The sequence below is a fragment of the Leucoraja erinacea genome, chromosome 23 (genome assembly GCF_028641065.1).
Source record: "Leucoraja erinacea ecotype New England chromosome 23, Leri_hhj_1, whole genome shotgun sequence".
NCBI lineage: Eukaryota > Metazoa > Chordata > Chondrichthyes > Rajiformes > Rajidae > Leucoraja > Leucoraja erinaceus.
In genome coordinates, this window is record NC_073399.1 from 10,642,948 (window position 1) to 10,667,707 (window position 24,760).

A 24,760-nucleotide genomic window follows, 5' to 3' on the forward strand; every position below is an offset into this window, starting at 1 on the left:
GATGCTGGTTTACACTGAAGATAGACACAAAATGCTGGAGTAACTCAGCGGGTCAGGGTCATTGTGACAGTAAAAGGGCAATTCACTGGACGTTTTCAAGAGACAGTTAGATTTAGCTCTTAGGGCTAACGGAATCAAGGGATATGGGGAAAAAGCAGGAACGGGGTATTGATTTTGGATAATCAGTCATGATCATATTGAATGGCGATGCTGGCACGAAGGGCTGAATGGCCTACTCCTGCACTTATTTTCCATGTTTCTATGTTCTAATTATTTTCTTACATACAGTCCAGTGGAGTATTGCCATGCCGAAGCACAATCCACGATTAGCAAAGTGTACAGAAATAGTCCCCTGAACCCGCCTGCAAGACTTGCCAGGTTTAGGCAGCATTTTCAAAGTCCAGTACGCACTCAGTTCTTTATGTGCAGTAGACTAACTGCACCGGTTGTTTTAAAAAATGAAACTATATAACTTCACCATGATGTAAACAAAGAAACTGTGTTAAAGAAGTCAGCTTCAGGCAATCTGAACAAGGACCATGTCTGTACAAACATGTTCTCTTTTTTTTTACCTGAGGGAGAAGACTCGGGTCTTTGTGTTGAAGTCTTCTCACAGCTTCTTCCAGGAAGGGTGCCTCCCGGAAAGCCAAAAAGCCTGAGACATAAGGGGCATTGAGACAAACCATCCGGCATTCCTCATAGATTACCTGAGCAACGTGGAAATAAATAACAATGGATGAACACTACATTTTTGAATAAATGTGCCATTTCCTGCATTTTTGTTTTCATGTGCACACATAGGCACATTCATTTAGCATAGTTGTCTTCAATCATTGAAGGACAAGTGATCAATGAAGGTTTGAGGGGCCACGTTCAACACATTTGGATTTAGGTTCAAGTTTATTATTGTCACGTGTACCGAGGTACAGTGAAGGGCTTTGTTTTGCATGCTATTCAATCTAATCAGGTAATACTACACATAAATACAAACGCAAATACAGTAAACAGAGCAAAGGGAAAAATGGAGTGCAGAATAAAGTTCTGAGCATTGAAGCATAGCAATTGCAGTGTTTGCTATGACATAGGTTGGAAAACCAGGACTGTACCCTAGCTCATGGAAGGAACTTGTAGGAAGGAACTTCAGATGCTGCTTTATACGGAAGAGAGACACAAATTGCTGGGGTAACTCAGTGGGTCAGTCAGTATCTCTGGAGAAAATTGAACAGGTATTGTTTCCGGTTGAGATCCTTCTTCAGACTAAGAGTCACCGAAAATAGACACAAATTGCAGGAGTAAAGGGCCTGTCCCACTTGGGCTTCATTTACGCATCATTTACGCAACAGGCCGGTAGTGACTGACACGCGGCTGTCGGGCGTAAATCGTCTAGCAGTATGACAGTCGTGCGCCAAGTGCTCTTGAGGGCCCTGCTTCTTTTGGGAGCCGTTTGCGATGTCGTTCGTACTTTGTTCGATCTCTGTAGCAAGGACTTTCCCAGTGAAAATCAAAGATACTATGGCGAAAATTTTTCAAAACTACGCGCGCTTTATACCCGGGTGGTCACGTGGTGCGGCGCTCAAATGTCATGCAAATGGCGCGCCGGCGGCGTACAGGCGGCGCATGGTAACGGATGTTGACGTACGGTGACGCATATTAAATAAGCATAGGCAATGTTCATGTGTCACCGTGCATAACCACGCGTCACCACATGCTACACGTACACCATCAGTATGTCAGCGTGCGCAAGGATTACGTCACGCAGGTGGCGCGCGAGGATTTTGAACATTACAAAATCCTGGGGCGCCGCGCGTTACTGCATACGCCACCATGCCTCACCACGGGCCATGCGCACGTCATGACGCGCCAACCAATATTTAGGATGCCGCGTAAATGACGCACAAATAACGCCCAAGTGGGACAGGCCCTTAACCAAGTGGGTCAGGCAACATCTCTTGTGAAAAGGAATAGGTGTCCTTTCGGGTCGAATCCCTTCTTCAGGCTGAGAAGAGTCTCAACCCAAAACGTCACCTATTCCTTTTCTCCAGAGATGGTGCATGAGTTACTTCAGCATTTTATGTCTATCTTCTACCTTATGGAAGGACTGTTCAGAAGTGTGATTACAGAGGAGAGGTTGAAATAGCAACCAACAGTGTCAGAAGCAATGGTCACTTGCAATTTTAAACATAGATGTTTAATACTTCTCATTTAAAATTAATTCTCTTTTCTATGTCAAGCATCAGCTCGATATAGGCAGAGCTGGGCACTCTCTTTCATCTGTATTACCTTGTAGGATACAGTACGTTTGACAAATGTTGGTTAATTTGGGTCTAGCCCTTCAAGCAGAAGTTTCAGTGATTCCTTTTCACACTGCACACCACAATTTTTTTTCATCAAATCATGAAAAATCGTCACTAAAGAGATGATCATAATAAAAGGAGACAGCAAAGTACGTAAATGCAAAATAAAAGCAGATAGCGCTGGAAATATCAGTCATCATCTGGGATTCCTTGAAATCTTCAATAAAATGTCAGAGCTCATCTGTTCTCTTTTAACTGAAATTATTTTCTGTTCTTGAGCTAATCACTTACAGAAATTAAGAAAAAATCTAAGGTAATTCCCCCTTGCCGAGGCATGGTCGAAATATATGGTAGATGTTTCCAATATGACTTGCTCTGAATTTTAACATTGTCTGGAATTAAATAAAAAGATAGTTTTAACTGGAATCATTTTGAAATTAAAGTCAGCTCTTATTTTATAATTACTCACATCCGTAAATTGAAACAGTTTCCACGGAAACCAGTAAAAGAAAAAATACCAAGAACATAAACATTTCTAAATTTGGCGCCATCTGCTGCCAGATCGGATAAAAGTGGAGATTTAACTGTGTAATCATGATATAAAAGAAAATGGATCCTGTCTGGACCCTGTCTGAAGAAGGGTCTTGATTTGAAACGTCACCTTTTCCTTTTCTCCAGAGATGCTACCTGACCCACTGAGTTACTCCAGCATTTTGTGCCTATCTGAAAGAAAATGGAGATGCTTTGATTGATTGAAAGATACAGCATGGAAACAGGCCTTTCGCCTCACCAAGAAGTCTACGCTGACTCTTGGTCACACGTTCACACTTTCACATCCACTCCCTCCACAAGAAGGGCAATTTGCAGAAGCCAATTAATCAACAAACTCACATGTCCTTGAGACTGGAGGACCTGGAGGAAACACACTTGCGGTGATAGGGAGAACGTGCAAGCTCCACACAGACATCCGAGGTTTGGATCAAACCCGGGTTTCTGGCACTGTGAGAGTGCGTCTATCAGCAGCGCCACTGTGCCACCCTAACGTTGTCCATTATTATCAAACATCAGTTGCATATGTTGATACCACTGGTCCCGAGGAAACTCACCATTTGATCTACAATATTGGTACTCACATTTTTTATTATCACAGTAATGTTCAATTATGTTATTTTATTTAAGGGTCTTTAACCAGAAACGTTAACTGTTTATTTTTCCACGGATGCTGACTGACGCGGTGCATGTTTATCTTCTTTAAGTTGTATTCTTTGCTCCCCCCCTCCAGAGCCTTTCTCAAGAAACATCACATTTTTAAGACTTTTGTTTTTAACAGATGTTTGATTCATTTTTATCTTGGTTTATAGCTTGCCAGCAATATTTTTCATCGTCTCTCTTTCTTAACATCTCAGAATTATGGGTGTACAGCCTGAACAAACTCCTCCCACGTAATACAAAGAGACAAACAGCTATACGGTCCAATTCTGAGAGTCTGTCAATGGCCCTGTTCAATTAATTTATTTTGTCATCTTTTCTTGTCCCCGTACAGGTAAAAATTAGCATGGCAACCGCGTGCCCTTGCACTGGCTATGTTACAGAGCAGTCACTTGTGAATTATTATTTTTCTGCAAATAATAACAATCAGCTAGTGAGCCGGTGCTGGAAACATCTCAGAAATGACAGCTCCGGCTAGGATTAAATGTATGCCCCATTTGCATCCACTCTCTCTGTTTCTGATCATCAATCTCGTCCCAAACAGCTCTGAAGCTGTCAGTCTTTAAAGTATTCAAACTGCTGTCTTGATCATATGAGCAACAAATTACTGCTGTAGTGGTGTGCATTTGTGTTTGGTTGTATGCTGTAAGAACAACTCATGAGACAGGCCAGTGAAAATGATGTCTTTAATTGTCCATATATAATTTATGTACAGTTCTCCACCATGCAAGCAGGTTCAGCACATTATTTTGGTAGCTTTTCTAGGATTACAATACAATTATTTAGTTAACAATGCTGGACGTAAAAATGTGGATGCTGGAGTAACTCAGCAGGTCCGGCAGCATCTCTGGACATGGATAGGTGAAGTTTCAGGTCAGGACCTTCTTCTGACTGATACTCCATATCCTCTCCAGATGCTGCCTGACCATTTGAGTTCCTCCAGCACTTTGTGTTTTACTCATGACATGGATAGGCGACATTTCGAGTCTGAAAAAAGGATCCCAACCCGCTGACCTTGACCCTCAGCCAGACCCACTGAGTTACTCCAGCATTTTGTGTCTTTTCTGGATGTAAAGATGCCTGGCGCAAACTGATTTCATTAAATTAAAGGACACAAAGTGCTGGAGCAACTCAGCAGGTCAGGCAGCATTTCAGGAGAACATGAATAGGAGACCCTTGTTCAAGCTGAAGATGGGTCTCGACCCAAAATATATTCAATCCATTTTCTCCAGATATGCTGCCTGACCCATTCAGTTACTCCAACACTTTTCATGTCCATTGTCCATTAACCAGCATCTGCTTCTACATGAAACATTCATTGGCTTATTAGGACAATCTGCTACTCCAACTGACAAGCCATAAGGAAGGTTTGCAAATGCAATAGGTAAATCTAACTGTTTTAGTAGTAATCTCGGTTGCTTACACAGCAAGAATCTAATGGGCTGAATAGTAACAGTAACAGATAGCAAGGACAGGTAGCTGCAGCTAATTAAATAATGCAGGACATTTTAATCATTGTCTCAGCAGCTAGATATTCAAATGTTAATATATCCAGTGCTGGAATTCTGGCTGGGAAGCTCATTGTACTGGATGTTTTCAGTTTAAAAAGCAAACATAAGCTTCTCTGCTCATTGTGCAACTGTTAAAACTCAGGGAGGACTTTTCACATCTTCATAAAACAATTCCTCCAGTTTGATGACCTGGAAAAGATCATCCACACATTCATCTCCTCCGGCCTAGATTACTGCAACTCCCTTTACACTGGCATCAGCCAATCTTCCCTGTCCTGCCTGCAACTGGTCCAAAACGCCGCAGCGAGACTCCTGACGGGCACCCGAAAAAGGGACCACATCACCCCGATCCTGGCCTCTCTCCACTGGCTCCCTGTGCGCTTCTGTATAAACTTCAAGATCCCCCTCCATGTCTACAAAGCCCTCAATGGGCTTGCCCCCACCTACATAAAAAGTATTCTCACCCACCACTCCACCTCCAGGCCCCTCAGGTCGGCCGACTTGGGGTTACTGAATATCCCACGGTCTAGGCATAAGCTCAGGGGCGACCGCGCCTTTGCGGTTGCAGCCCCTAGACTGTTGTTTTTGAATTTGTTTTGTTGTGCTATTCTTATAACATATGTAAATCACTTTGGCCAACGAGAGTTGTTTTTTAAATGTGCTATACAAATAAATGTGACTTGACTTGACTCATATAGAGTACCACTCATAACCCCGCACACCAAGGAGGCATGATAATGATTCTAGCTAGCGGTCATTGGTGAAATTATCACTTAATTAGTGCGATCATCTAAATGTACTCACTTCACCTAAGGCTGTCGACATAGAGGAACCAGATCAGTAAGGCACTCATAATGCGCTGATTGCTTATGGTAAGAAAGAACTGCAGATGATGGTTTAAATCAAAAGTAGACACAAAAAGCTGGAGTAACTCAGCGGGTCAGGCAGCATCTCTGGAGAGAAGGAATGGGCAACGTTTCGGGTCGAGACCCTGCCTTCAGAAGCTGAGTTACTCTAGTTTTTGGTCGATTTGCAGAGTTTTTTGAGTGCCGTATTTATCTGGTTCCTGAAGTGACGCAGATCGCTGTTACAACAGTGAAAAAGGACCGGTTTTGGCAAAAGTTGTTAACACACTGTACTTGAAGCAATTACAATCTTTTCAGGTTTAATGTTTTATTTTACCTCAAGATCAGGATAACTGAGAACCACTAATGAAGCACAAGCATTGACCTCATCTTCTTTGATGAAGGATAAATCCACCCCTCCGACCCGCTCCAACCCTGCAAAGTCTTCATTGCTCTGCCAGTCCTCGGTATTGTGGTCAACCATCTGCTTTTTCAGTTCCACCTGCTGGCTGTCAGAAGTAAGTCAAAATCAGTATTTAAGCAACAAAGGCACACAGTAAATAATTGTTAGTTTTACCAATGACCATTAGCTAGAATGACGATAATTAATTTAATCAAGCATTAAGCATTTAGAACTAGTCAAAATAGTGAGGCATTGCTGACATTGACTAGAAAAGTCCTTGCGACAATGCTTGAATTTTGGCTCATTTTTAATCAGGCTCAGGTATCATACAAATTGTTCTCATTATACACTTGGAAAAGTAGCCTTCATTCATTTTGTTTTACCAATACACATGCAGCAACTGTGGTTGACTTTTAACTGCCTCTGAAAAAGCCAAACAAGCCATTCAGTTCTAGGGATAAACAATAAATACTGGATTTAATAGAACAGAATAGTGTGGATAGACACAAAAAACTGGAGTAACTCTGCGGGACAGGCAGCATCTCTGGAGAGAAGGAATGGGTGACGTTTCGGGGCCTGAAGAAGGGTCTCGGAAACGTCACCAATTCCTTCTCTCCAGAGATGCTGCCTGTCCCGCAGAGTTACTCCAGCTTTTTGTGTCTATCTTCGGTTTAAACCAGCAAATGCATCTGCAGTTCCTTCTTAAACATAGAATAGTGCAGCACAGAAACAGGCCATTCGGCCCATAATATCTGTGCCAAACATGATCAACTAAACTCACCTGCCTGCACTTGGAAGCATATCGCTCCATTCCCTGCATATCATGTGGCTATCCAAAAGCATCTTCAAAGCCACTATCGTATCTGCTTCCACCACCACCACCCCTGACAGTGCGTTATAGGCACCCATCACTGTTCTTATAAAATACTTGCCCCACACATCTCCTTTAAACTTTGCTTCCCTCACCTTAAAGCTATGCCCTCTCGTCTTTACAATGGACATCCCGAGGGAACTAATAAGCTTGGATAGTGTGGATGTGTAGAGTTCAAGAAGGAACTGCAGATGCTGGAAAATCGAAGGTACACAAAAAAGCTGGAGAAACTCAGCGGGTGCAGCAGCATCTATGGAGCGAAGGAAATAGGCAACGTTTCGGGACGAAACCCTTCTTCAGACGGATGTGGATGTGGAGAGGATGTTTCCACCCGTGGGAGCATCTACGATTAGAGGTCATATCCTCAGAATTAAAGGAGGTTCTTTTAGGAAGATGAGAACTTTCTTTAGTCTGAGGGTGAAGAACCTGTGGAATTCTTTGTCACAAAAGGCTGAGTAGGCTAGGTCAGTGGATATTTTTGGCAGAGATAGATTCTTGATTAGTACGGGTGCCAGGGGTTATGGGGAGAAGGCAGGAGAATGGGGTTAGGAGGGAGAAATAGATCAGCCATGATTGAATGGCAGAGTAGACTTGATGGGCTGAATGGCCTAATTCGACACTTGTTCTTTATGGTGCAACCGGGATTAAGTAAGATTGTAGGAATACAAAAGCTCAACAGAAAAAGAACATACTATCTACCCCCTGCCTCATCAAGAAGCAATGTCCTACCTGTGGTATTTTACATGGATCCCATATTGACCTCTTAAGTAAATTGACCTCAACTCCCGAGTGACAAGTTGCCCTACTCAGACAGCAATTCACAAACATTTGTGTAGGGATCTCTGCTAAGTTAACTGGGCTGGGAGCGACTTTGCCACTTGAGGTGCCTGAATCGATGCCCAGTCACCCATCTTGTTTTGTCCTATTACTTTTATAGCAGTTATGACAAAACAAAGTTGCATACTAGACAACTTCAGAGGGCATTTAAGAGGCAACCCATAGTACTTTCCTAAATTTAAACTCGTTTTTCATAGTTATACCCACTCATCTAATTTGTTAGACAAAAAATGCTGGAGTAACTCAGCGGGACATGCAGCATCTCTGGAGAAGAAATGGGTGATGTTTCAGGTCGAAACCCTTCTCCAGTCTGAAGATAGATCTCAACCTGAAACATCACCCATTCCTTTTCTCCAGAGATGCTGCCTGTCCCTTTGAGTTACTCCAGCATTTTGTGTCAATCTTCGGTGTAAATCAGCATCTGCAGTTCCTTACTCCATATCTAATTTGTTAGCTTAATCTATGAATGAGAACTAGTTACTAAAAGGAGCTGGTTATTTAACTCTATGTACATTACTGCAGAGTGATTTCATGTTGCCAAGTGGCACCCATTTAAAATTTGGCCGAGCTAAAGCTTTCTGTCGCGGTAACTTATTTAGGATCTGGGGTTCACTGGCATGGTCAGATTTTCCTAACAGCCAGATAGGTCCAGACTCATTCTTGATCTTCCAAAAACTGAGTGGTGCACGAGGCCACTTCAGTGAGTAGTTGATTGACCATGTGGTGGGGCTAGAGTCACATATAATCCAGACCGGTTAAGGAATTCTGTTTTCTGGATTGTTAGTCAAGCTCTTATATCAAGGGTTTCGGCCCGAAACGTTGCCTATTTCCTTCGCTCCATAGATGCTGCTGCACCCGCTGAGTTTCTCCAGCACTTTTGTCTACCTCTTATATCAATACTCTGGTAGTTTAACCACTGTTCCACCACTGAATGAATATTGGTTCTCCTGAGAACAGGAAAATATTTTGTGGACAAAATAAAAGAAGGATCAATCACGCTACATCAAAATATTTCAATCCAAATTTCAGGGGAAAAACCCCACAGGAATGCCGGGGAGACCGCACAAATTAACATCAAGATCCAAGACTCAGGAAGTTCGGCATGTCCACAACAATTTTCATCAACATCGACAGAGGTGCCATAGAAAGCATTTTATCGGGATGCATCACAGCTTGGTTTTGGAACAGCTCCATCCAAGACCGCAATTACAGCGAATTGTGGACGCAGCCCAGACCATCACAGAAGCCAACATCCCTTCCATTGACTCTTTATACTACATGCTGCCTCGGCAAGGCCAGCAGCATAATCAAGGACGAGTTACGCCCTGGCCACTCGCTCTTCTCCCCTCTCCCTAAAGGTATCTAAGAGTGAAAATGCACACCTCCGGATTAAGGGACATTTTCATCCCAGCTGATATCAGGTAACTAATTCTTCCAACCACAAGAGAGCAGTCCTGAATTACGATCTACCTCATTGGTGACCCTCAGACTATCTTCAATCGGACTTTACTGGCATCTTGCACTAAACTTGCACAAAGTTGTCCACTTGGTGTGGGAGTGACACCAGGTTCAGCAGGTGCTGTTGACATGCTAATCCTTTATTTCTGCTCTTTCAATGGTGCACGGTGGCGCAGCGGTAGAGCTGCTGCCTCATAGTACCAGAGACCCGGGTTCAATCCTGACTACGGGTGCAGTCTGTACGGAGCTTGTACGTTCTCCCCGTGACCCGTGTGAGTTTCCTCCAGGATCTCCGCTTTCCTCCAAAGACTTATAGGTTCGTAAGTTAATTATCCTCTGTAAAGATTATAAATTGTCCCTAGTGAATAGGATAGAGTTAGTGTGCGGGATCAGTGGTCGGCACGGTCTCGGTGGGCCGAAGGGCCTGTTTCCTCATTGTATCACTAAACTAATCTAAACGTTATTCCCTATGTGTCTATACGCTGCAAATGGCCTAATTGTAATCATGTTTTGTTTTTCCGGCAACTGGTTGGTACGCAACAAAACCTTTCAGAGAAGGTGATAAAAGCATATAAGATAACATTGTTTAAGAGGCATTAAATCCAAAAAAAGAGCATAGAGGGAATGGAGGGAAGTAGACCACGTGCAGACAGATGGGATCTCGGATTAGTTAAAAACATATGAGACTACAGAGGCTGGAATCTTGTGTAAAACCCAAAGTGTTGGAGGAACTCAGTGGGTCAGGCAGCATCTGTGGAGGAAATGGGCAGACGACATTTCAGGTTAGGACTCTTCTTCAGATTGGGATTAGTTAGACCAGGAAGGTGGTCAGCATAGACATGCTGTTGCTGTGCTGTAGTCTGGGATAAATACAAAATGCTGGAGTAACTCTGAGGGTCAGGCAGCATCTCTGGAGAAAAGGAATAGGTGATGTTTCAGGTTGAGACCTAGATCAAGGATTCTACATTTTCCTTCATCCTCATCCTTCTTTATCTCTGGGTCTCCTTCTCCCGACTCAGTCCGCTGCAACTCAGGACCACCGTGAGGTCGGAGGGGAAGAGCAATGGAGGACCGGGCGTGGAGGGACCGCCGTGAGGGAGGTGGAGAACAATGGACAATGGGGGGGGTTGGGGGGCAAAGGACAATGGGGACCCGGGTATGGGGGAACTGTTGGGGGGTGGGGGACAAAAGGCGCTGGCTTGCTTTGTAACTTTGTCAGAGCTGTAGGTGGCTGCTATTTGTATACATTGTAAGCAAAGAATTTCACTGTGCTTAGTCACATGTGACAATAAAGTATTCCTTCCATTTTGTGTCTATCTAAGATGTAAACCAGCATCTGCAGTTCCTTCCTACAGTGTAGGGTGTCCACTGTCCAGTCCTCCAGCGGCCCCAGAGGCGGCTGCGACCGGAGGCCCTGCTCAAAGATCCTATAGCAGAGCGCTCTGCTCTAGTATCTTTGGCCCTGCTCACCAAAGATATTATAGCAAGATAGGTTACTCCTGCTAAATACAATGGGCTGACGTGTAGTACGCTACGGAGGGGATCCTGGGCATTTTCCCCCGCCCAATTTAGTAACCGGAGCCTACCTAACCCGACCCGACTCGCAGTGTAATCAATGAACAGTTTGTGTGTGTGATATAGGGTTAGATTCATCATTCTGTTAGTTCATACTTCTTGTCAAGAATAAAATTTGACCCTGGTAATTGTCTTTTTAAATATATTTTAAATCATTTCTTTTTAAATGGCTCACAAGCAGTGTTTGAGTTGATTTTGTAGTAACCGGAACCGACCCGACTCGCAGGGTAATTGGCATTGCGGGGGAAGTTTTTGTGCGTAATATAGGGTTAGATTCATAATTCTGTTAGTTCATAATTCTGTTAATTCTTGTTAAAGAATAAAATGTTTATAAACACACATACATGAATGTGATATAAATGTATATAATCATATAACACACACAATTATATTTCTTCTGATCCAATGATGAACTTTATTTCAGACTAGACAAGGGACATTAAATAAGAAACATTGTAAACCTCCCCGCAACTTCACACACACTAGGCCTTATCCCCGGGCCCCACACTCCCCGGGCCCCACACTCCCTCTCCGCTGCCGCGGGCCGCGCCTTCCATCTCCCCGGGCCCCACACTCCCTCTCCCCCTCCCTCTCCCCGGGCCCCACACTCCCTGTCCCCGGGCCGCACACTCCCTCTCCCCGGCGCACCCCCCGCCCCGGGCCGCTCACTCCCTCTCCCTCTCCCCGGGGGCCACACACTCCCTCTCCCTCTCCCCGGGCCCCACACTCCCTCTCCCCGCTGCGGAAACAAAGATCCGATCTTTGACCGGAAGCAAGTTGGCGGAACAAGATGGCGGGGGCTGGTTGCTAAAATGGGTCATATAATCACCCATGAATCTGCCCATGAGCGTACTACACGTTTGCGTGAGAGTAACCCATCTTCCTCCGCTGTAAGATCTTTGCTGCTCACCGCCTCCTGACAGCGCAAACCGCCCACTGCTGGGAGCTGTGCGGCTCGGTGTGGATGTGGACGAGTCCTCTCCCGCTGAGTTACTCCAGCTTTTTATGTCTATCTCTTGCTTCGTTTGTCGTGGTGCAGAAAGGGAAAGCGGGTGAGGGGGGCTGTACCTCTCCCATTGCCGGAGCTGCTGCCGCCCGTCATCACCCTCACCCTCACCCTCCCGCGTCGCCAGCATCGACCCTGCTTCTCCCGCGTCCGCAACGCCCGCGCGCATGCGCCACACGTAACCCGACCAAAGATTATCTTTGATCCCGACCAGAGAGGTTGGATTGTTGCAACTCTTAATGCATGGACATATATGATGCTTTCCTTACAACTGTGCCTTGAAAAAATCACTGCAAACCAATGCATCTAGGCATGCAATGGTGGAAGGGCATGAAGAATATTTAAACATCTTTTAACTAAAAGTGTGCTTATTGACGACCAAAATCAAATGAACATTTTCAAAGCAAGTAGAAACAAGGAATTGCTAGTTTAGTTCAGAGATACAGCCTGGAAAAAGGCATTTCGGCCCGAGTCCGTACCAACCAGCGATCCACTTTCAGTAACACTATCCTACACGGCGGATAATATTGAATGAATTTTTACATTTATACCAAGCCAATTAACCTACGTGTTTGGAGTGTGGGATGAAACCAAAGTCCCCACGAGGTCATGGGGAGAATGTACAAACTCTGTGAAGACAAGCATCTGGAGCCAAGATCGAACCCGGGTCCATGGTGCTGTAACACAGCAACTTTACCGCTGTGTCACCGTGTTGGTTTATACCAAAGATAGACACAAAGTGTTGGATTAACTCAGCGGGTCAGGCAGCATCTCTGGAGAAAACGGAAGGGTGACACTTCTGCACACAGAAGGGTCCCGACTCAAAACGTCATCTATCCTTCACTTTGAGTCTATTTTCAAAGTAAGTTGGTCAAGTGGGACTAGTGTAGATGGGGCATCTTGGTCGGCATGACAAGTTGGACAAAAGGGCCTGCTTCTATGCTGTATGAAACTTGATTCCTTTTAATTCCACTTGAATCAGTCATCTCTGTCATAATCGAGAAACAATGAACTTCATATGCTGGTTTACAAAAAACAAACACAAAGTCCTGGAGTGACAATAGTGGGTCAGGCAAGATTTCTGGTAGATGTGGACAGGCAAAATGACAGCTCAGCAGCAAGAAGACCACTTCCTAAACCTGCTCTCCGTTAAGTTCTTGGCTTTGTGAATGTGCCACAGCAGATCCAGCCACTGTTCCAACTCTGACATCTTGAGCTTAAGCAGTTGTAGCTAGTGTTACTGCACACGATTTTCAAGATAGATTGGAAACATCCATTGCCTCCTTCATGGTAAAGGAGCATGTCCAGGGGGTAGCACAGTGGTAGAGTAGCTGCCTTACAGCAACCGAAACCCAGGTTCAATCCCGACTACGGCTGCTGTCAGCACGATGTTTGTATGTTCTTCCTGTGACTGCGTGGGCTTTCTTTGGATACTCCTGTTTCCTCCCACATTCCAAAGACAAGCAGGTTTGTTGGTTAATTAGCTTCTGTAAATTGCCCCTAGTGTGTAGGATAGAACTAGTGTAAGGGTGATCACTGGTCGGCATGGACATGGTGGACTGAAGGGCCTGTTTCCACGGTGTACATCTATACTAAACTAATCCATCCAATGACCTGTCTTGCCATATCTCATCCTAACTCAAACAAAAAAACTCCCTTAAGATACTAATTTCATCAACTTAAACATAATATGGTAAACACATAACAGTTACGTATTTGTGGCATTTTGGCTGAGAGTGCTGTAACTATTCTCTTCTGCACCTTCTTTATTCAGCTTGGTTTTCTTATTATGAACCTCATGTCCTTTCTGTAACTACATTCCAGGAATGGGTTTCCAGGAAGCTCTTGCCCTCCATGTTTCTTTACTTCATTGGCATGCACCGGCTCTATATCTAAAACATGTCCTCTTTGAGGGTCTTAATTGTTCTCATGGGGAGACCACATACAGGTTGAGTTACAAGTTTGCAGGAGATGACTGTTCAGTCTGCCAACGACAGAGCTTTCAGCATCTGCCATTCTATTTCAGCCCCCTTCTGGACTGTCTGCTTTTGGCTTCCTACACTATTATCAACATTTATTTCAAAGAACTGCACCTTTGCTTCCGTACAGGCACATTGTAAAGATTCTCCAGCCGCTACATTGAATTCAACAATTTTCAGTAATCTGCCATGCCAGCCTTACATCATTATTATTTCCTCTTTTTTTGGTAATTTCCAAATTATACCTTTACCATACCTACTAATTATTATTCACTACTCTGCCCACTCCACTTTTGCACAATCGCTACTTGTACACAGTTTCTCCTGTTATCCACTCTATCACAGATTTTCCCGATTTTCAAACGATGCTTCCACTATGACTTGATAATGTCTTCTTTTCAAATAGCTTGCCGCTGTTGAATGTTGTATGATTTTTTTAATTCAGGTTACATTCAAGTTCAGTTGAAACTTACATCAAGTAAATGATACACAAACATTTAAAAACAGTAAATTTTGTGAACAAAATAAACACGTCTTATTCAAATTAATTACATTTTAGATTTTTTAAGCAGCTTGTTTTGGTCGGCAGAAAGGCAGTGCAACAAATGGATGAAATTTTGCATTATTTTCATCATGGCATTAAAAATATATAAAAACATTCATATTTATAAAAATGTTTATGCAGTGCAGAGCAAAAAGTAATTTCTTGATGGGTTATAGTGGTTGATCAATATAGCACATTAAGGCACAGAGGTAAGCAATAACTATCATAATTTGTTTTCTGTAAACATCTAAAACCCTCCAGGTAAATCAGGTTACATCTGGCAGTACTCTGTAAATCATTACTTCATTGATATGTAGATTACAATGTCTCCAGAAAGTACCTCCCTTTTTCAAATGGTCCCATTTTTAAAAAGTAGAGTTAAACTATCATTACTGAGAGACAAAGCTTTTAGCTCTTAAGATTTATCTTGTAAACTGTAACTGTTCCCGTTTGAAAGCCACGGCTGCTTTCCAGATTTCCACACTCTGTGACATCAAAATTATTTCTGGGAAAATGTCTTCAAGTTCTGGCAGATTGTCCACTTCCTTCACATCCATAAAAGATCCTAGTGCCATTTTCAGACTGGAATAGCAAGCAGAGTTATTGTCATAGTTGTATTTTTTCTAAAGCATTATACAAACAGAGGATCCTCATTTCTTTCTCCTTATCAATTATCAAAACCTTTTTTTAAAACCATTCTCTCCAGCATCATTTCAAACTTTTGTGACTTGGGATTATCAAGACCATGCCAGAAATTCTGCTTCCACTGATCTTTGAGGAAGAGAGTTCTGAAGATTCCTGATACTGAGAAAAAACTTGCCTCATCTGTATCAGTCATGGAGTTAAACAGCATAGAAACTGGCATTTTAGCCCAAATTGTGCACACCGGCCAAGTTGTCTAACTATACTAGTCTCAGTTGCCTGTGCCTGGTCCATATCCCGCCAAACATTTCCTTTCATGTACCTGTCAAAGTATCTTTTAAATATTGTAATTGCACCCACCTCATTCCTTATATACACCACCCTCTGTGGAAGATGTTGCCCCTGGGATGACTTTTGAAATTTTCCCCTCTCACCTTAAAACTCTGCCCTCTCATTTTACACTGGCCGACACTAGGGGAAAAGAAACTGTGGCCTTTCACTTTCTCCCTGTTCCACATGATTTAATAAACTTCTGTAGAGATCACCCCTTAGCCTCCTCATAGTCTCTGCCTCTGCCCTTAGCCTCCTCATAGTCTCATCCTGCCTCTCCTTATAACTTAAATCCTCCACTCTCTTTACATCAACAACTTTGGAGTTTCACCCCTCTATTGTTTCTCCACAACCTTCTAAGTTACCTCTTGACCATATATTTATTTATTTCTCTCTGGATGGCCACAACTAAACCTGCCCACCATATTTACCCTCAATGTATTCCAAGCTCAAACTACAATCTGCATTAAAAAAAACATTTGCTCATGTCATTGTTATTTCTCTTCTCATTTATTTGATATGTACCCACTGCAACTCCTCTTCATCAAGGGGAATTGCCCCATCATCTACTCTCGAGATGTCTATTAATGTTACATGACCTTTCATTATCTGGCATATTATCATGGTCCAGGAAGCTTCACAGGGTCAGTTAGGGATGGACAGTAAATGCTCGCTGAACCAGCGACATATCTGTCCATTGACCAAATACAAAGTGAGTGGATTGTAGGACTGTAGCAGAGAGGCAAGGCTGGGCATTAAAAAACAAACCTACTAAACGAGAGTTTGGCAGGATGTGGTTGTATGCGAGCGTGTCATAGAACAAGTACTCTTACCTCCAATTTGGGTTGAAAGAGTCTGGTGATTGAACGTTTTTACATTTTAGAGTCAGCAACTCGTGCAATTCCAGTATGAAAGTATCAACACTTGCTTGGACAAAGAAGGGGCGTAATTGTTTCTTTACTTCCTCACTGAGGTGCTCTTTATATTCATTTTTAATCCCTGAGAAAGGATCCTGGAAACATACACAAGGAAAAAAATGAAAAATATAGTTTACTTTTTCACTCTGTTCGCAGGAAAGATTTCTCCTTCTGAGAAAATCAACAGGCACCAACATTTAAATGTAGTCACCATGTAATATTTGAATAAACATGAATAACATTCATTTTCATAATATGTACTATAACATACATATTTACGTGCTAAATAATTAATAATGCAAACAAACTCTGGCCCATGACTCTGTCACCAGTCAAATAATACATTTACACCTTTTATGATTGATTACCTGCAGTAGAATGTCAGCAACCTGCAGCATGAAAGTCGGGGCATATTCTCTTCTCTCCTTAAAAGGAATTCCTATCTATCACACTATTGAGTAAGGAATTCCTATCTATCACATCATCTGAGTGAGAGGTTAGTGTTGCGGCAGCATTCAACCAGAGTGTTCTATCTATCTCCTGTATGCTGATGTAGAGATGTATCATTGTTCTTCCTTTCAAAGCATGCATAAAATGCATTGAGCTCATCCAGAAGTGATGTGTCATTGCCACTTATGCTACCCAGTTTCACCTTGTAGGAGGTGTAACCCCTACCACAGCCATCGAGCATCTGTCTGTACTCCAGCTTAGTCCAGAATAGTTATTTGCAACTGAACAAAAAATGTATCTAACTCAATCACGATAGAGTGGCACAGTGATAGAGTTGCTGCCTTCCAGTGCCAGAGACCCGGGTTCAATCCTGACTAAGGGTGCTGTCTTCACAGAGTTTGTACATTCTCCCCGTGACTGTGGGGGTTTTCTCCGGGAGCTGCGGTTTCCCCCCACATTCCAAAGACTTGTAGGTTAATTGGCTTCTATAAATTGTCCCTAGTGTGATGGTTAGAACTACTGTACAGGTGATCACTGGTCGGCGTGGGCTCAGCGGGACGAAGGGTTTGTTTACACACTTTATCTCTAAACTAAACTACCAATCCCAGTTGTGGAGACATTGGTATAGTTGTCTCATTGTAAGACACTGATCTTTCTTTTTATTCTGGATTTTAAATTATGTATTGTGTTTTTGTATGTAATTTATGATGCTCTTATAAGTAATTTACTAAGCTTTTATATGTATTGTATGGTGTTTTTATATGCAATGTATTTATGTAATATCATCTCTTGTCTGGACCTTGAGTCTGAAATAAAGTTTAATAATAATAATAATAATAATAATAATAATAATGATAATAAACAAAGACTACAGAAACAAATTGATTTTGCAGTGACCAAATTGAATTCAAAAGATTGCATGATCTATATGGTGTGAGCTGCTGTTTCTCAGACAGTAAATGCCACCAGTTCAAGGAGATCCTTGCTGTGCTGTTCATTAAGTTGGCTGAGTAGTTGATCTCACTGAAAAATTCTTACAGACAGAACAGGAAGTAACTAGCAGATTTCACAATTCATTTTTCATGATCTCACAATATGTGAAATAAGGATCAGGACATAAATGTTAGCTTAAAATGAAAAACACAAAATTGTAAATATAAAATATTTACCAAAATCTACTATACTTTGAGATATTTATTGGAGGAAATTACAGCCAGAATACAGTTTCCTCAGGCCAGTCATGCTGCAAGCAATAATTATGGCTTAGAATGCAATTAAAACTCGCTTAGACTTTATGCAATGCAACATAATATTTTCAGTATATTTTGAAACAAGATAGAGAGTTGAGATTTAAATCAATTGACATAATCGCTGCAGAAAAACACCGTATAGAGAAGTTGAATCACTGTTAATAACTGCTACTTATTGTGCAGATGAAGCTGCTCCATAATATATCAGTTTTATGACCATCATTATATTAATGTTGACTGCTTCACCCATAGTTTCAAGTGATAACTCTGATTCACTATATAAGAGGAATAATTAAATATCTGCAGCCATTTAAAATTATGTAAATTCACTGACACATTTATCGATGAGCAGTGGAAATGCTCAGGAAGGGCCAAAGCATCCAGGAGTCCATTTAAAAAAAAGTAACTGAACCCTGAATCCATGCCATTTATCTACAGCAAGCACATCAGGAACCTGTCCAGCAGACTTCTAAAGTGTTGACCAACGCCTACTCCTTCTTTCTTCAAGAAGAATGTTGTTGGCAAAAATATAGAAAACCCATTCGCAAATTCCTGTTCAACTGTCAAACATGCCATTTTACTAAGCAAAAAAAACTCAGCTGGTCAGGCTGCATCTCTAGAGGACATGGAAAATGTTTTGGATCCAGACCCTTCTTCCCAAAGCATCGTCTATCCACCACATGCTCCAGAGATGCTGCCTGGCCCATCGAGCTCCTCTAGCACTTTGTATTGTGCTCAAGATTACAACATCTGTAATTCCACGTGATCCCATTTCACTAGTTGCTAATTTTTCAATGCTAATGGGTAAAAATATTTGGACTTCCAATCCAGACCCTGATGGAAAATTAAGAAATATAGAATTTCAAGGAGGAAGTCATTCGCTGCTGTTTTTTGAGGAACAGGAGAGGTTAATAAACGTGATGTATATAACACTAACCACACACCCAAACTAGTAAACAAATTATTGCTGATGTATTCATACCCTATTCAAAATAAGTGAACATTCGGATTTTCTTGAAGAGAGTAGTTGCCAGAGTGCTTGGATGTGCTTCAAGTTGCATCTTCTCAATGTCTAGAATAAAGTAACAGAAAAAACATAATGTAAAAAAAATAATGAACCTTGGACATGACATGAAGGGCTGATGGTGCTTCATTTTGAAACACAAGCACATTGGATCTCACAAGAAGACAATTGATTCTCTGCTGTAATTATGCATTTTGAGGATGCATTCTCAATTTTGTCACCAGGGAGGCCCATTATAGGTGAATCTGAGAGCAGAATTCATTCAGATGTTCTATATGCGGCCATATATCATTGGTTCGGGTAGAGCACTTATTTATTAGTGCAGAGAATCACAACTCCAAAACCATACTTTGATATTAAATTAAAAAACAAAAAACAAATATAGCACTGTCTGTGGAATTCTCTGCCTCAGAGGGCGGTGGAGGCAGGTTCTCTGGATGCTTTCAAGAGAGAGCTAGATATGGCTCTTAAAGATAGCGGAGTCAAGGGATATGGGAAGAAGGCAGGAACGGGGTACTGATTGGGAATGATCGGCCATGATCACATTGAATTGCGGTGCTGGCTCGATGGGCCTACTCCTGCACCTATTGTCTATTGTCAATTGCTGTTGAAATCTTAAACTGTCCACTTAATGTAGAAAATTCTTACTAAAAAAATGTCGACACCATTGACTTTGATTTTCAAATAGAAGGTAGACAAAAATGCTGGAGAAACTCAGTGTGCGAGGCAGCATCTGGAGCGAAGGAATAGGTGACGTTTCGGGTCGAGACCCTTCTTTTGACTGATGTGGGGAAGGGGAGGGGGGGGGGGGAAGAAGACAGGAAGAGGCAGAGACAGTGGGCTGTGGGAGAGCTAGCAATGTGAGGGGAAAGAGGGAGAAAGCAAGGACTACTTGAAACTGGAGAAGTCAATGTTCATACCACTGGGTTGTAAACTACCCAAGCAACATACGAGGTGCTGCTCCTCAAATTTGTGGTGGGACTCACTCTGGCCATGGAGGATGCCCAGGACAGAAAGTTCGGATTCAGAATGGGAGGGGGAGTTGAAGCTGAGCCACCGGGAGATCAGGTTGGTTAATACGAACTGTACGGAGGTGTTTGGCAAAGCGATCCTGCGCTTGGTCTCACCGATGTAGAGCAGTTGACACCTAGAGCAGCAGATGCAATAGAAGAGGTTGCAGGCGGTGCAGGTGAACCTCTGCCTCACCTAGAAAGGCTGCTTAGGTCCTTGGATGGAGTCAAGGGGGGAGGTAAAGCGACAAGTGTAGCATTTCCTGTGGTTGTAACAGAAAGTACCAGGGGAGGGGATGGTTTGGGTGAAAAGGGACGAATTGACGAGGGAGTTACGGAGGGAGCGATCTCTGCTGAAAGCCGAAAGGGGAGATGGGAAGATGTGGCCAGTGGTGGGATCCCGTTGGAGGTGGCAAAAATATTTTCAAATAGGAATCTTTTTAGAAACCACAGCGGCACATATCATTGTTAGATCTAATAAAGATGGGCTTTAACATTTTGAAATGTAGGACCTTATCATTCATCAATTTGATACACCATTACTATTTTGTGGCCAAACACAGAAGACAATCACTCTGTGTTAATATCCCAGGCCAGAAATTAGATGAATAACCAGTTAGTCATTTTTTGCTGTTGTTGGATGAATATATCAACACCAGATAGACTCAGTCAAAGAGTTTATACAGCCGGAAACAGTCTAATTTGCTTGCATTTAGCCTAAACCTTTCCGATTAATTGCATTGAATCTTAAAATTTAACCAGATCATCTGAACAGACAGGAAGCATGTTGTTGTCAACATCTGCACTATTTTGTCATGGAATCTAAAGAAACTGTTTATTGTTGATCAAAAAAACCTTAACACAAAACCCTACTGGTCCCTTGTACTTGACCTGTGTGTGTAAATTGTGTACTTGTCTCATAGAGCAGAACTTGGATCAATAGGCTCTGGCTCAAAAGAGTTCTATCAATGGAGACAAGTTGACAATTCACCAGACAACACTAAGAATCTATATGAATAGCTGGACTTTTATACACATCATTTTCATCATGATCCTTTATTTGCAAGGTAAATATATGAGAATAATTTACAATGTTTTAAAATATAAATATACACAAAAATACTAGATTAATGCTGCAATTTGTAATGCAAATAGGATAAATATATACTCACTTCCATTACATGAGGTGAGGTCTGAGCTTCCATTTGCAATACATCCTTCAAGTAAACATCCAGTTTTTGATCAGGGTCTCCTCCTGACATGGCCAAAAATCCTGAAGTGACTTCCACAGCAGTGAATGCTTCGCATACTTCACTGTATGACTGAAGTTCACCACTTATGACATTAATAACAGAGATTGGCAGTGATTCCTGAGAGGAAAAGCAAGTATGAGTTGAAAATGATGACCGATTTGTAGAACATTGCAAAGGGTTAAAAGCTTGGTATTATTGTCACATGTGCAGAGGTACAGTGAAAATTTCTGCTTTGTGTGCTATCCATGCTATCAAATCACACACAAGTACAACAGATCATGTAAAGAGAAAAATCAACAGAATGTAGAATATAGTGTTACAGCTACGGAGAAAGGGTAGATTTAAGAATCGTGCAAGGGAAGCAACAAGGTAAATTGAAAGTTCGGATTACACCCTTAGCTTACAGGAGTGTCGATAAAATAAATAGGAGGGGTAGGCTGGTTTGAAAGATGTACTGGCTGTATCTGCAACCCTTGTAATTTGATGCAGAGCTGTTGTCGAACCAAATGCTTTCCATGGTGTATCTATAGAAATTGGTAAGAGTCATTAGAGGCGCACCAAATTTCCTTCGTCTTATGAGGAAATAGAGCTTTCTTGGCCGTAGCGTATATGGTTGGACAAGGACAAATTATTGGTGATTGGATTGGATTGGATTCAATTCAATGGTTTAGCCTGCAGTCATAACATAGAATAAATAGCAAACACTCAACACAGTTTAAAGTCCCAAAGTCATTGTCTCTTCCCTCCTTGCTCTCCCTCTACGCTGAGGCAATCCAAGCCTCCGATGTTGTGGCCCCGCCAGGTGATGGTAAGTAAGTCCCGCGGCTGAATCCGTGCTCCGCAAACCGGCCGGTTCAAACTCCGCGGCCCGGGGCGGTTGAAGTTGCCGCCCTCCAGTCCAGCGGACGCAGCTGTAGTTGCGGGAGCTCCGGAAAAACAGGTCACCACCTGTGATCTGCGAGCTCCCGGTGATGTCGTCCACTGGCCCGCGGCCGAGCCTCCAAAGTCGGAAGTTGGGTCGCCCCGCAACCACAGCCCCGAAGTCGGCCAGCCTCGCGTTGGTAAGTCCTGGCTCTGCCTCCGCAGCCTCGAGGTCGGTCGCAGTTGGAGGCCGCCAGCTCCGCGATAGGCCTCAGCGCAGACGGACACGGAAGGAAAGATCACATCCCCCCCCGAAGGAAGAGTCAAAAAAATACCACACCCACCCCCCACACATACACAACTAAATAAACTGCAACAACGGAACAAAAGAAAACAAAAAACAGAAAAGTCAAACGGACTGCAGGCGAGCCGCAGCTGCAAGGCAGTGCCGCCACTTCCGGATACACCAAGGAAGTGTTAACAATTGAATTATTCCTCTGCACCTTTTATTTGGGAGGGGGTAGAATGTGATTCCAGTGTGTTGAAGGATTATTTAATCTAGTTTTCATTGATGTTCTTTTCTGTCATGACCTCCAGTTCTTTTCCAACTTATTTCTTCCCTTTCGCCTTGCATCATCATCCACATTGTCATATAGTAACCTGTTCTTTCCTCCCTCAGATCATCTTCCCTGGGCTCTGTTCGCTGACGACACCACTGTTGTGGGATATATCACTGATGGGGACGAGTCAGAGTATAGAAGTGAGATCGACCGATTGACCAAATGGTGCAGTTTATATCAACGGGTCGATGGTCGAAATGGTCAAGAACTTCAAATTCCTGGGCTACATATTTCCGAAGATCTCTCTTGGTCCCAGACCACTGATGCAATCATAAAGAAAGCACATCAGCGCCTCTACCTCCTGAGAAGATTACAGAGTCGGTATGTCAAGGAGGACTCTCTCGAACTTCTACAGGTGCACAGTAGCGAGCATGCTGACCGGTTGCATCATGGCTTGGTACAGCAACCTGAGCGTCCAGGAGCGGAAAAGGCTGCAAATAGTTGTAAACACTGCCCAGTCCATCATCGGCTCTGACCTCCCTACCATTATATATAATAAATATTCTATGGTATATGGACACACTGATCTAATCTGTATTTATGCCTATAAGATTCTGTGCTGCAGCAAGCAAGAGTTTAATTGTCCTATCTGGGACACATGACAACAAACTCTCTTGACTCTTGACATGACTCTTGGCTTTGTATTTGCGTGTTAACATATTTTTTTCATTTTGAAGCAAATTAAATAGCCTGAAATTTTAATTTCTCCAGCAGAATGAATGCCGTCTTTTCTACGTGTATTAATATGCAAAATTTACTTATAAACATACAGTATTTAAAAGATCAAACTAAAATACCTGAGGAATTCTGTTTTGGATATCATGAAAGATAATTCCATAATTTCTGTCTTGTCTGTAAATCAGTGTAGGTATTCCCTGAAAAATGTGAGAAAAAAAAAACAGGTGACCATTTAGAGCACCGCACTGACATCCTTCACAAGTTCTATTATTATGTTTTGCTTGAGCAGCTTACAATCCAGCAGTATTAATATTGATTTATATAACTTCGTAACCCTTGCTTTCCCTCTCTCCCCCACCCTCGGTCCCTGACCAGTTTTACTGTCCTCCTGATTCATTTTACTGTTTGTATGCCTCATTGACACCTTCCCCTAAGCCAACAACGAAGCATTCTTCATTCCCTTGATCATCCTCTGCTTTGATCTGTCATTTTCAGATCAAAGTCTTACCCTTCCATATCTCTAGTTTCCCTCTCCCCTGACTATCAGTCGGAAGAAATATGTCGACCCGAAACATCATTCATTCCTTCTCTCCAGAGTGGTTGCATGTCCCGCTGAATTATTCCAGCATTTTGTGTCTATCTTCCATTATTATGGTCCTTTTTTTCCCCACAGTTGGTGATAGTTTGTGCAGATTTATTTACAAAACTAAATAAGGAACCACTCTCATTAATGGCGACTTACCTTTAAACTAATAAGTGGTTTTCCTTTTAAGAATCTGTTGGTCAATTGCTGTTCAATTCTCTTGAAGTCATACTCGATCACAATTTCGCTTCCTTTTTCCATTGTATATTGACAGTTGGACAAGAGGAGAGGAATTATGTCCTTTCCAACCTCATATCTGATTACGTGCAAGTCGGATACATCCTGTGGACTGATTGAGTATCTATAAAGGCCACAAAATTTGAATTTTTATTCAAGGCACAGCAGATTGAAAAAAAAACACCTTTTTTTGTTTGACATGGTTATAGGCCATTCTCACGTTACGAGCTGACACAAGAGGTAACCCGAGTTAAACCTCGTGGTAATAACGTACGGCATTCGTGGACGCAACGTAGTGCATCGTGGCGCTAACGGCAGGTTCTCGTGTAACTTGTCTACTCTTGCAAAAAATCAAACATGTTTGAAATTTTCC

The 24,760-nt window shown here is 42.5% G+C and overlaps 2 protein-coding genes across 10 annotated transcripts in view; both read right to left on the reverse strand.

Annotated features, from left to right (window-relative positions):
* The window catches only part of LOC129708218 (endonuclease V-like), a 180,107-nt gene that overhangs the window by 89,616 nt on the left and 65,731 nt on the right, over positions 1-24,760 (reverse strand). For 4 of the 9 annotated variants that reach the window (XM_055653843.1, XM_055653848.1, XM_055653842.1 and 1 more), the window contains exons 1-3: positions 12,072-12,812; positions 6,197-6,368; positions 573-707 (exon numbers count right to left, since the gene is read on the reverse strand). In XM_055653843.1, the coding sequence (XP_055509818.1) occupies positions 573-707; positions 6,197-6,368; positions 12,072-12,178 (414 nt within the window). In that variant the 5' untranslated portion in view covers positions 12,179-12,812. Of the gene's footprint in view, positions 1-572; positions 708-6,196; positions 6,369-11,832; positions 12,813-24,760 lie in introns of those variants that run through there. The other 5 variants (XM_055653852.1, XM_055653850.1, XM_055653849.1 and 2 more) reach the window with 5 other exon arrangements.
* Positions 14,410-24,760, reverse strand: part of LOC129708501 (E3 ubiquitin-protein ligase RNF213-like) — a 69,421-nt gene continuing 59,070 nt past the window's right edge. The window contains exons 30-35 of the mRNA XM_055654327.1: positions 24,310-24,511; positions 23,687-23,764; positions 21,328-21,525; positions 19,104-19,193; positions 16,338-16,516; positions 14,410-15,114 (exon numbers count right to left, since the gene is read on the reverse strand). Of these exons, the coding sequence (XP_055510302.1) occupies positions 14,955-15,114; positions 16,338-16,516; positions 19,104-19,193; positions 21,328-21,525; positions 23,687-23,764; positions 24,310-24,511 (907 nt within the window). The 3' untranslated portion in view covers positions 14,410-14,954. The remainder of the gene's footprint in view (positions 15,115-16,337; positions 16,517-19,103; positions 19,194-21,327; positions 21,526-23,686; positions 23,765-24,309; positions 24,512-24,760) is intronic.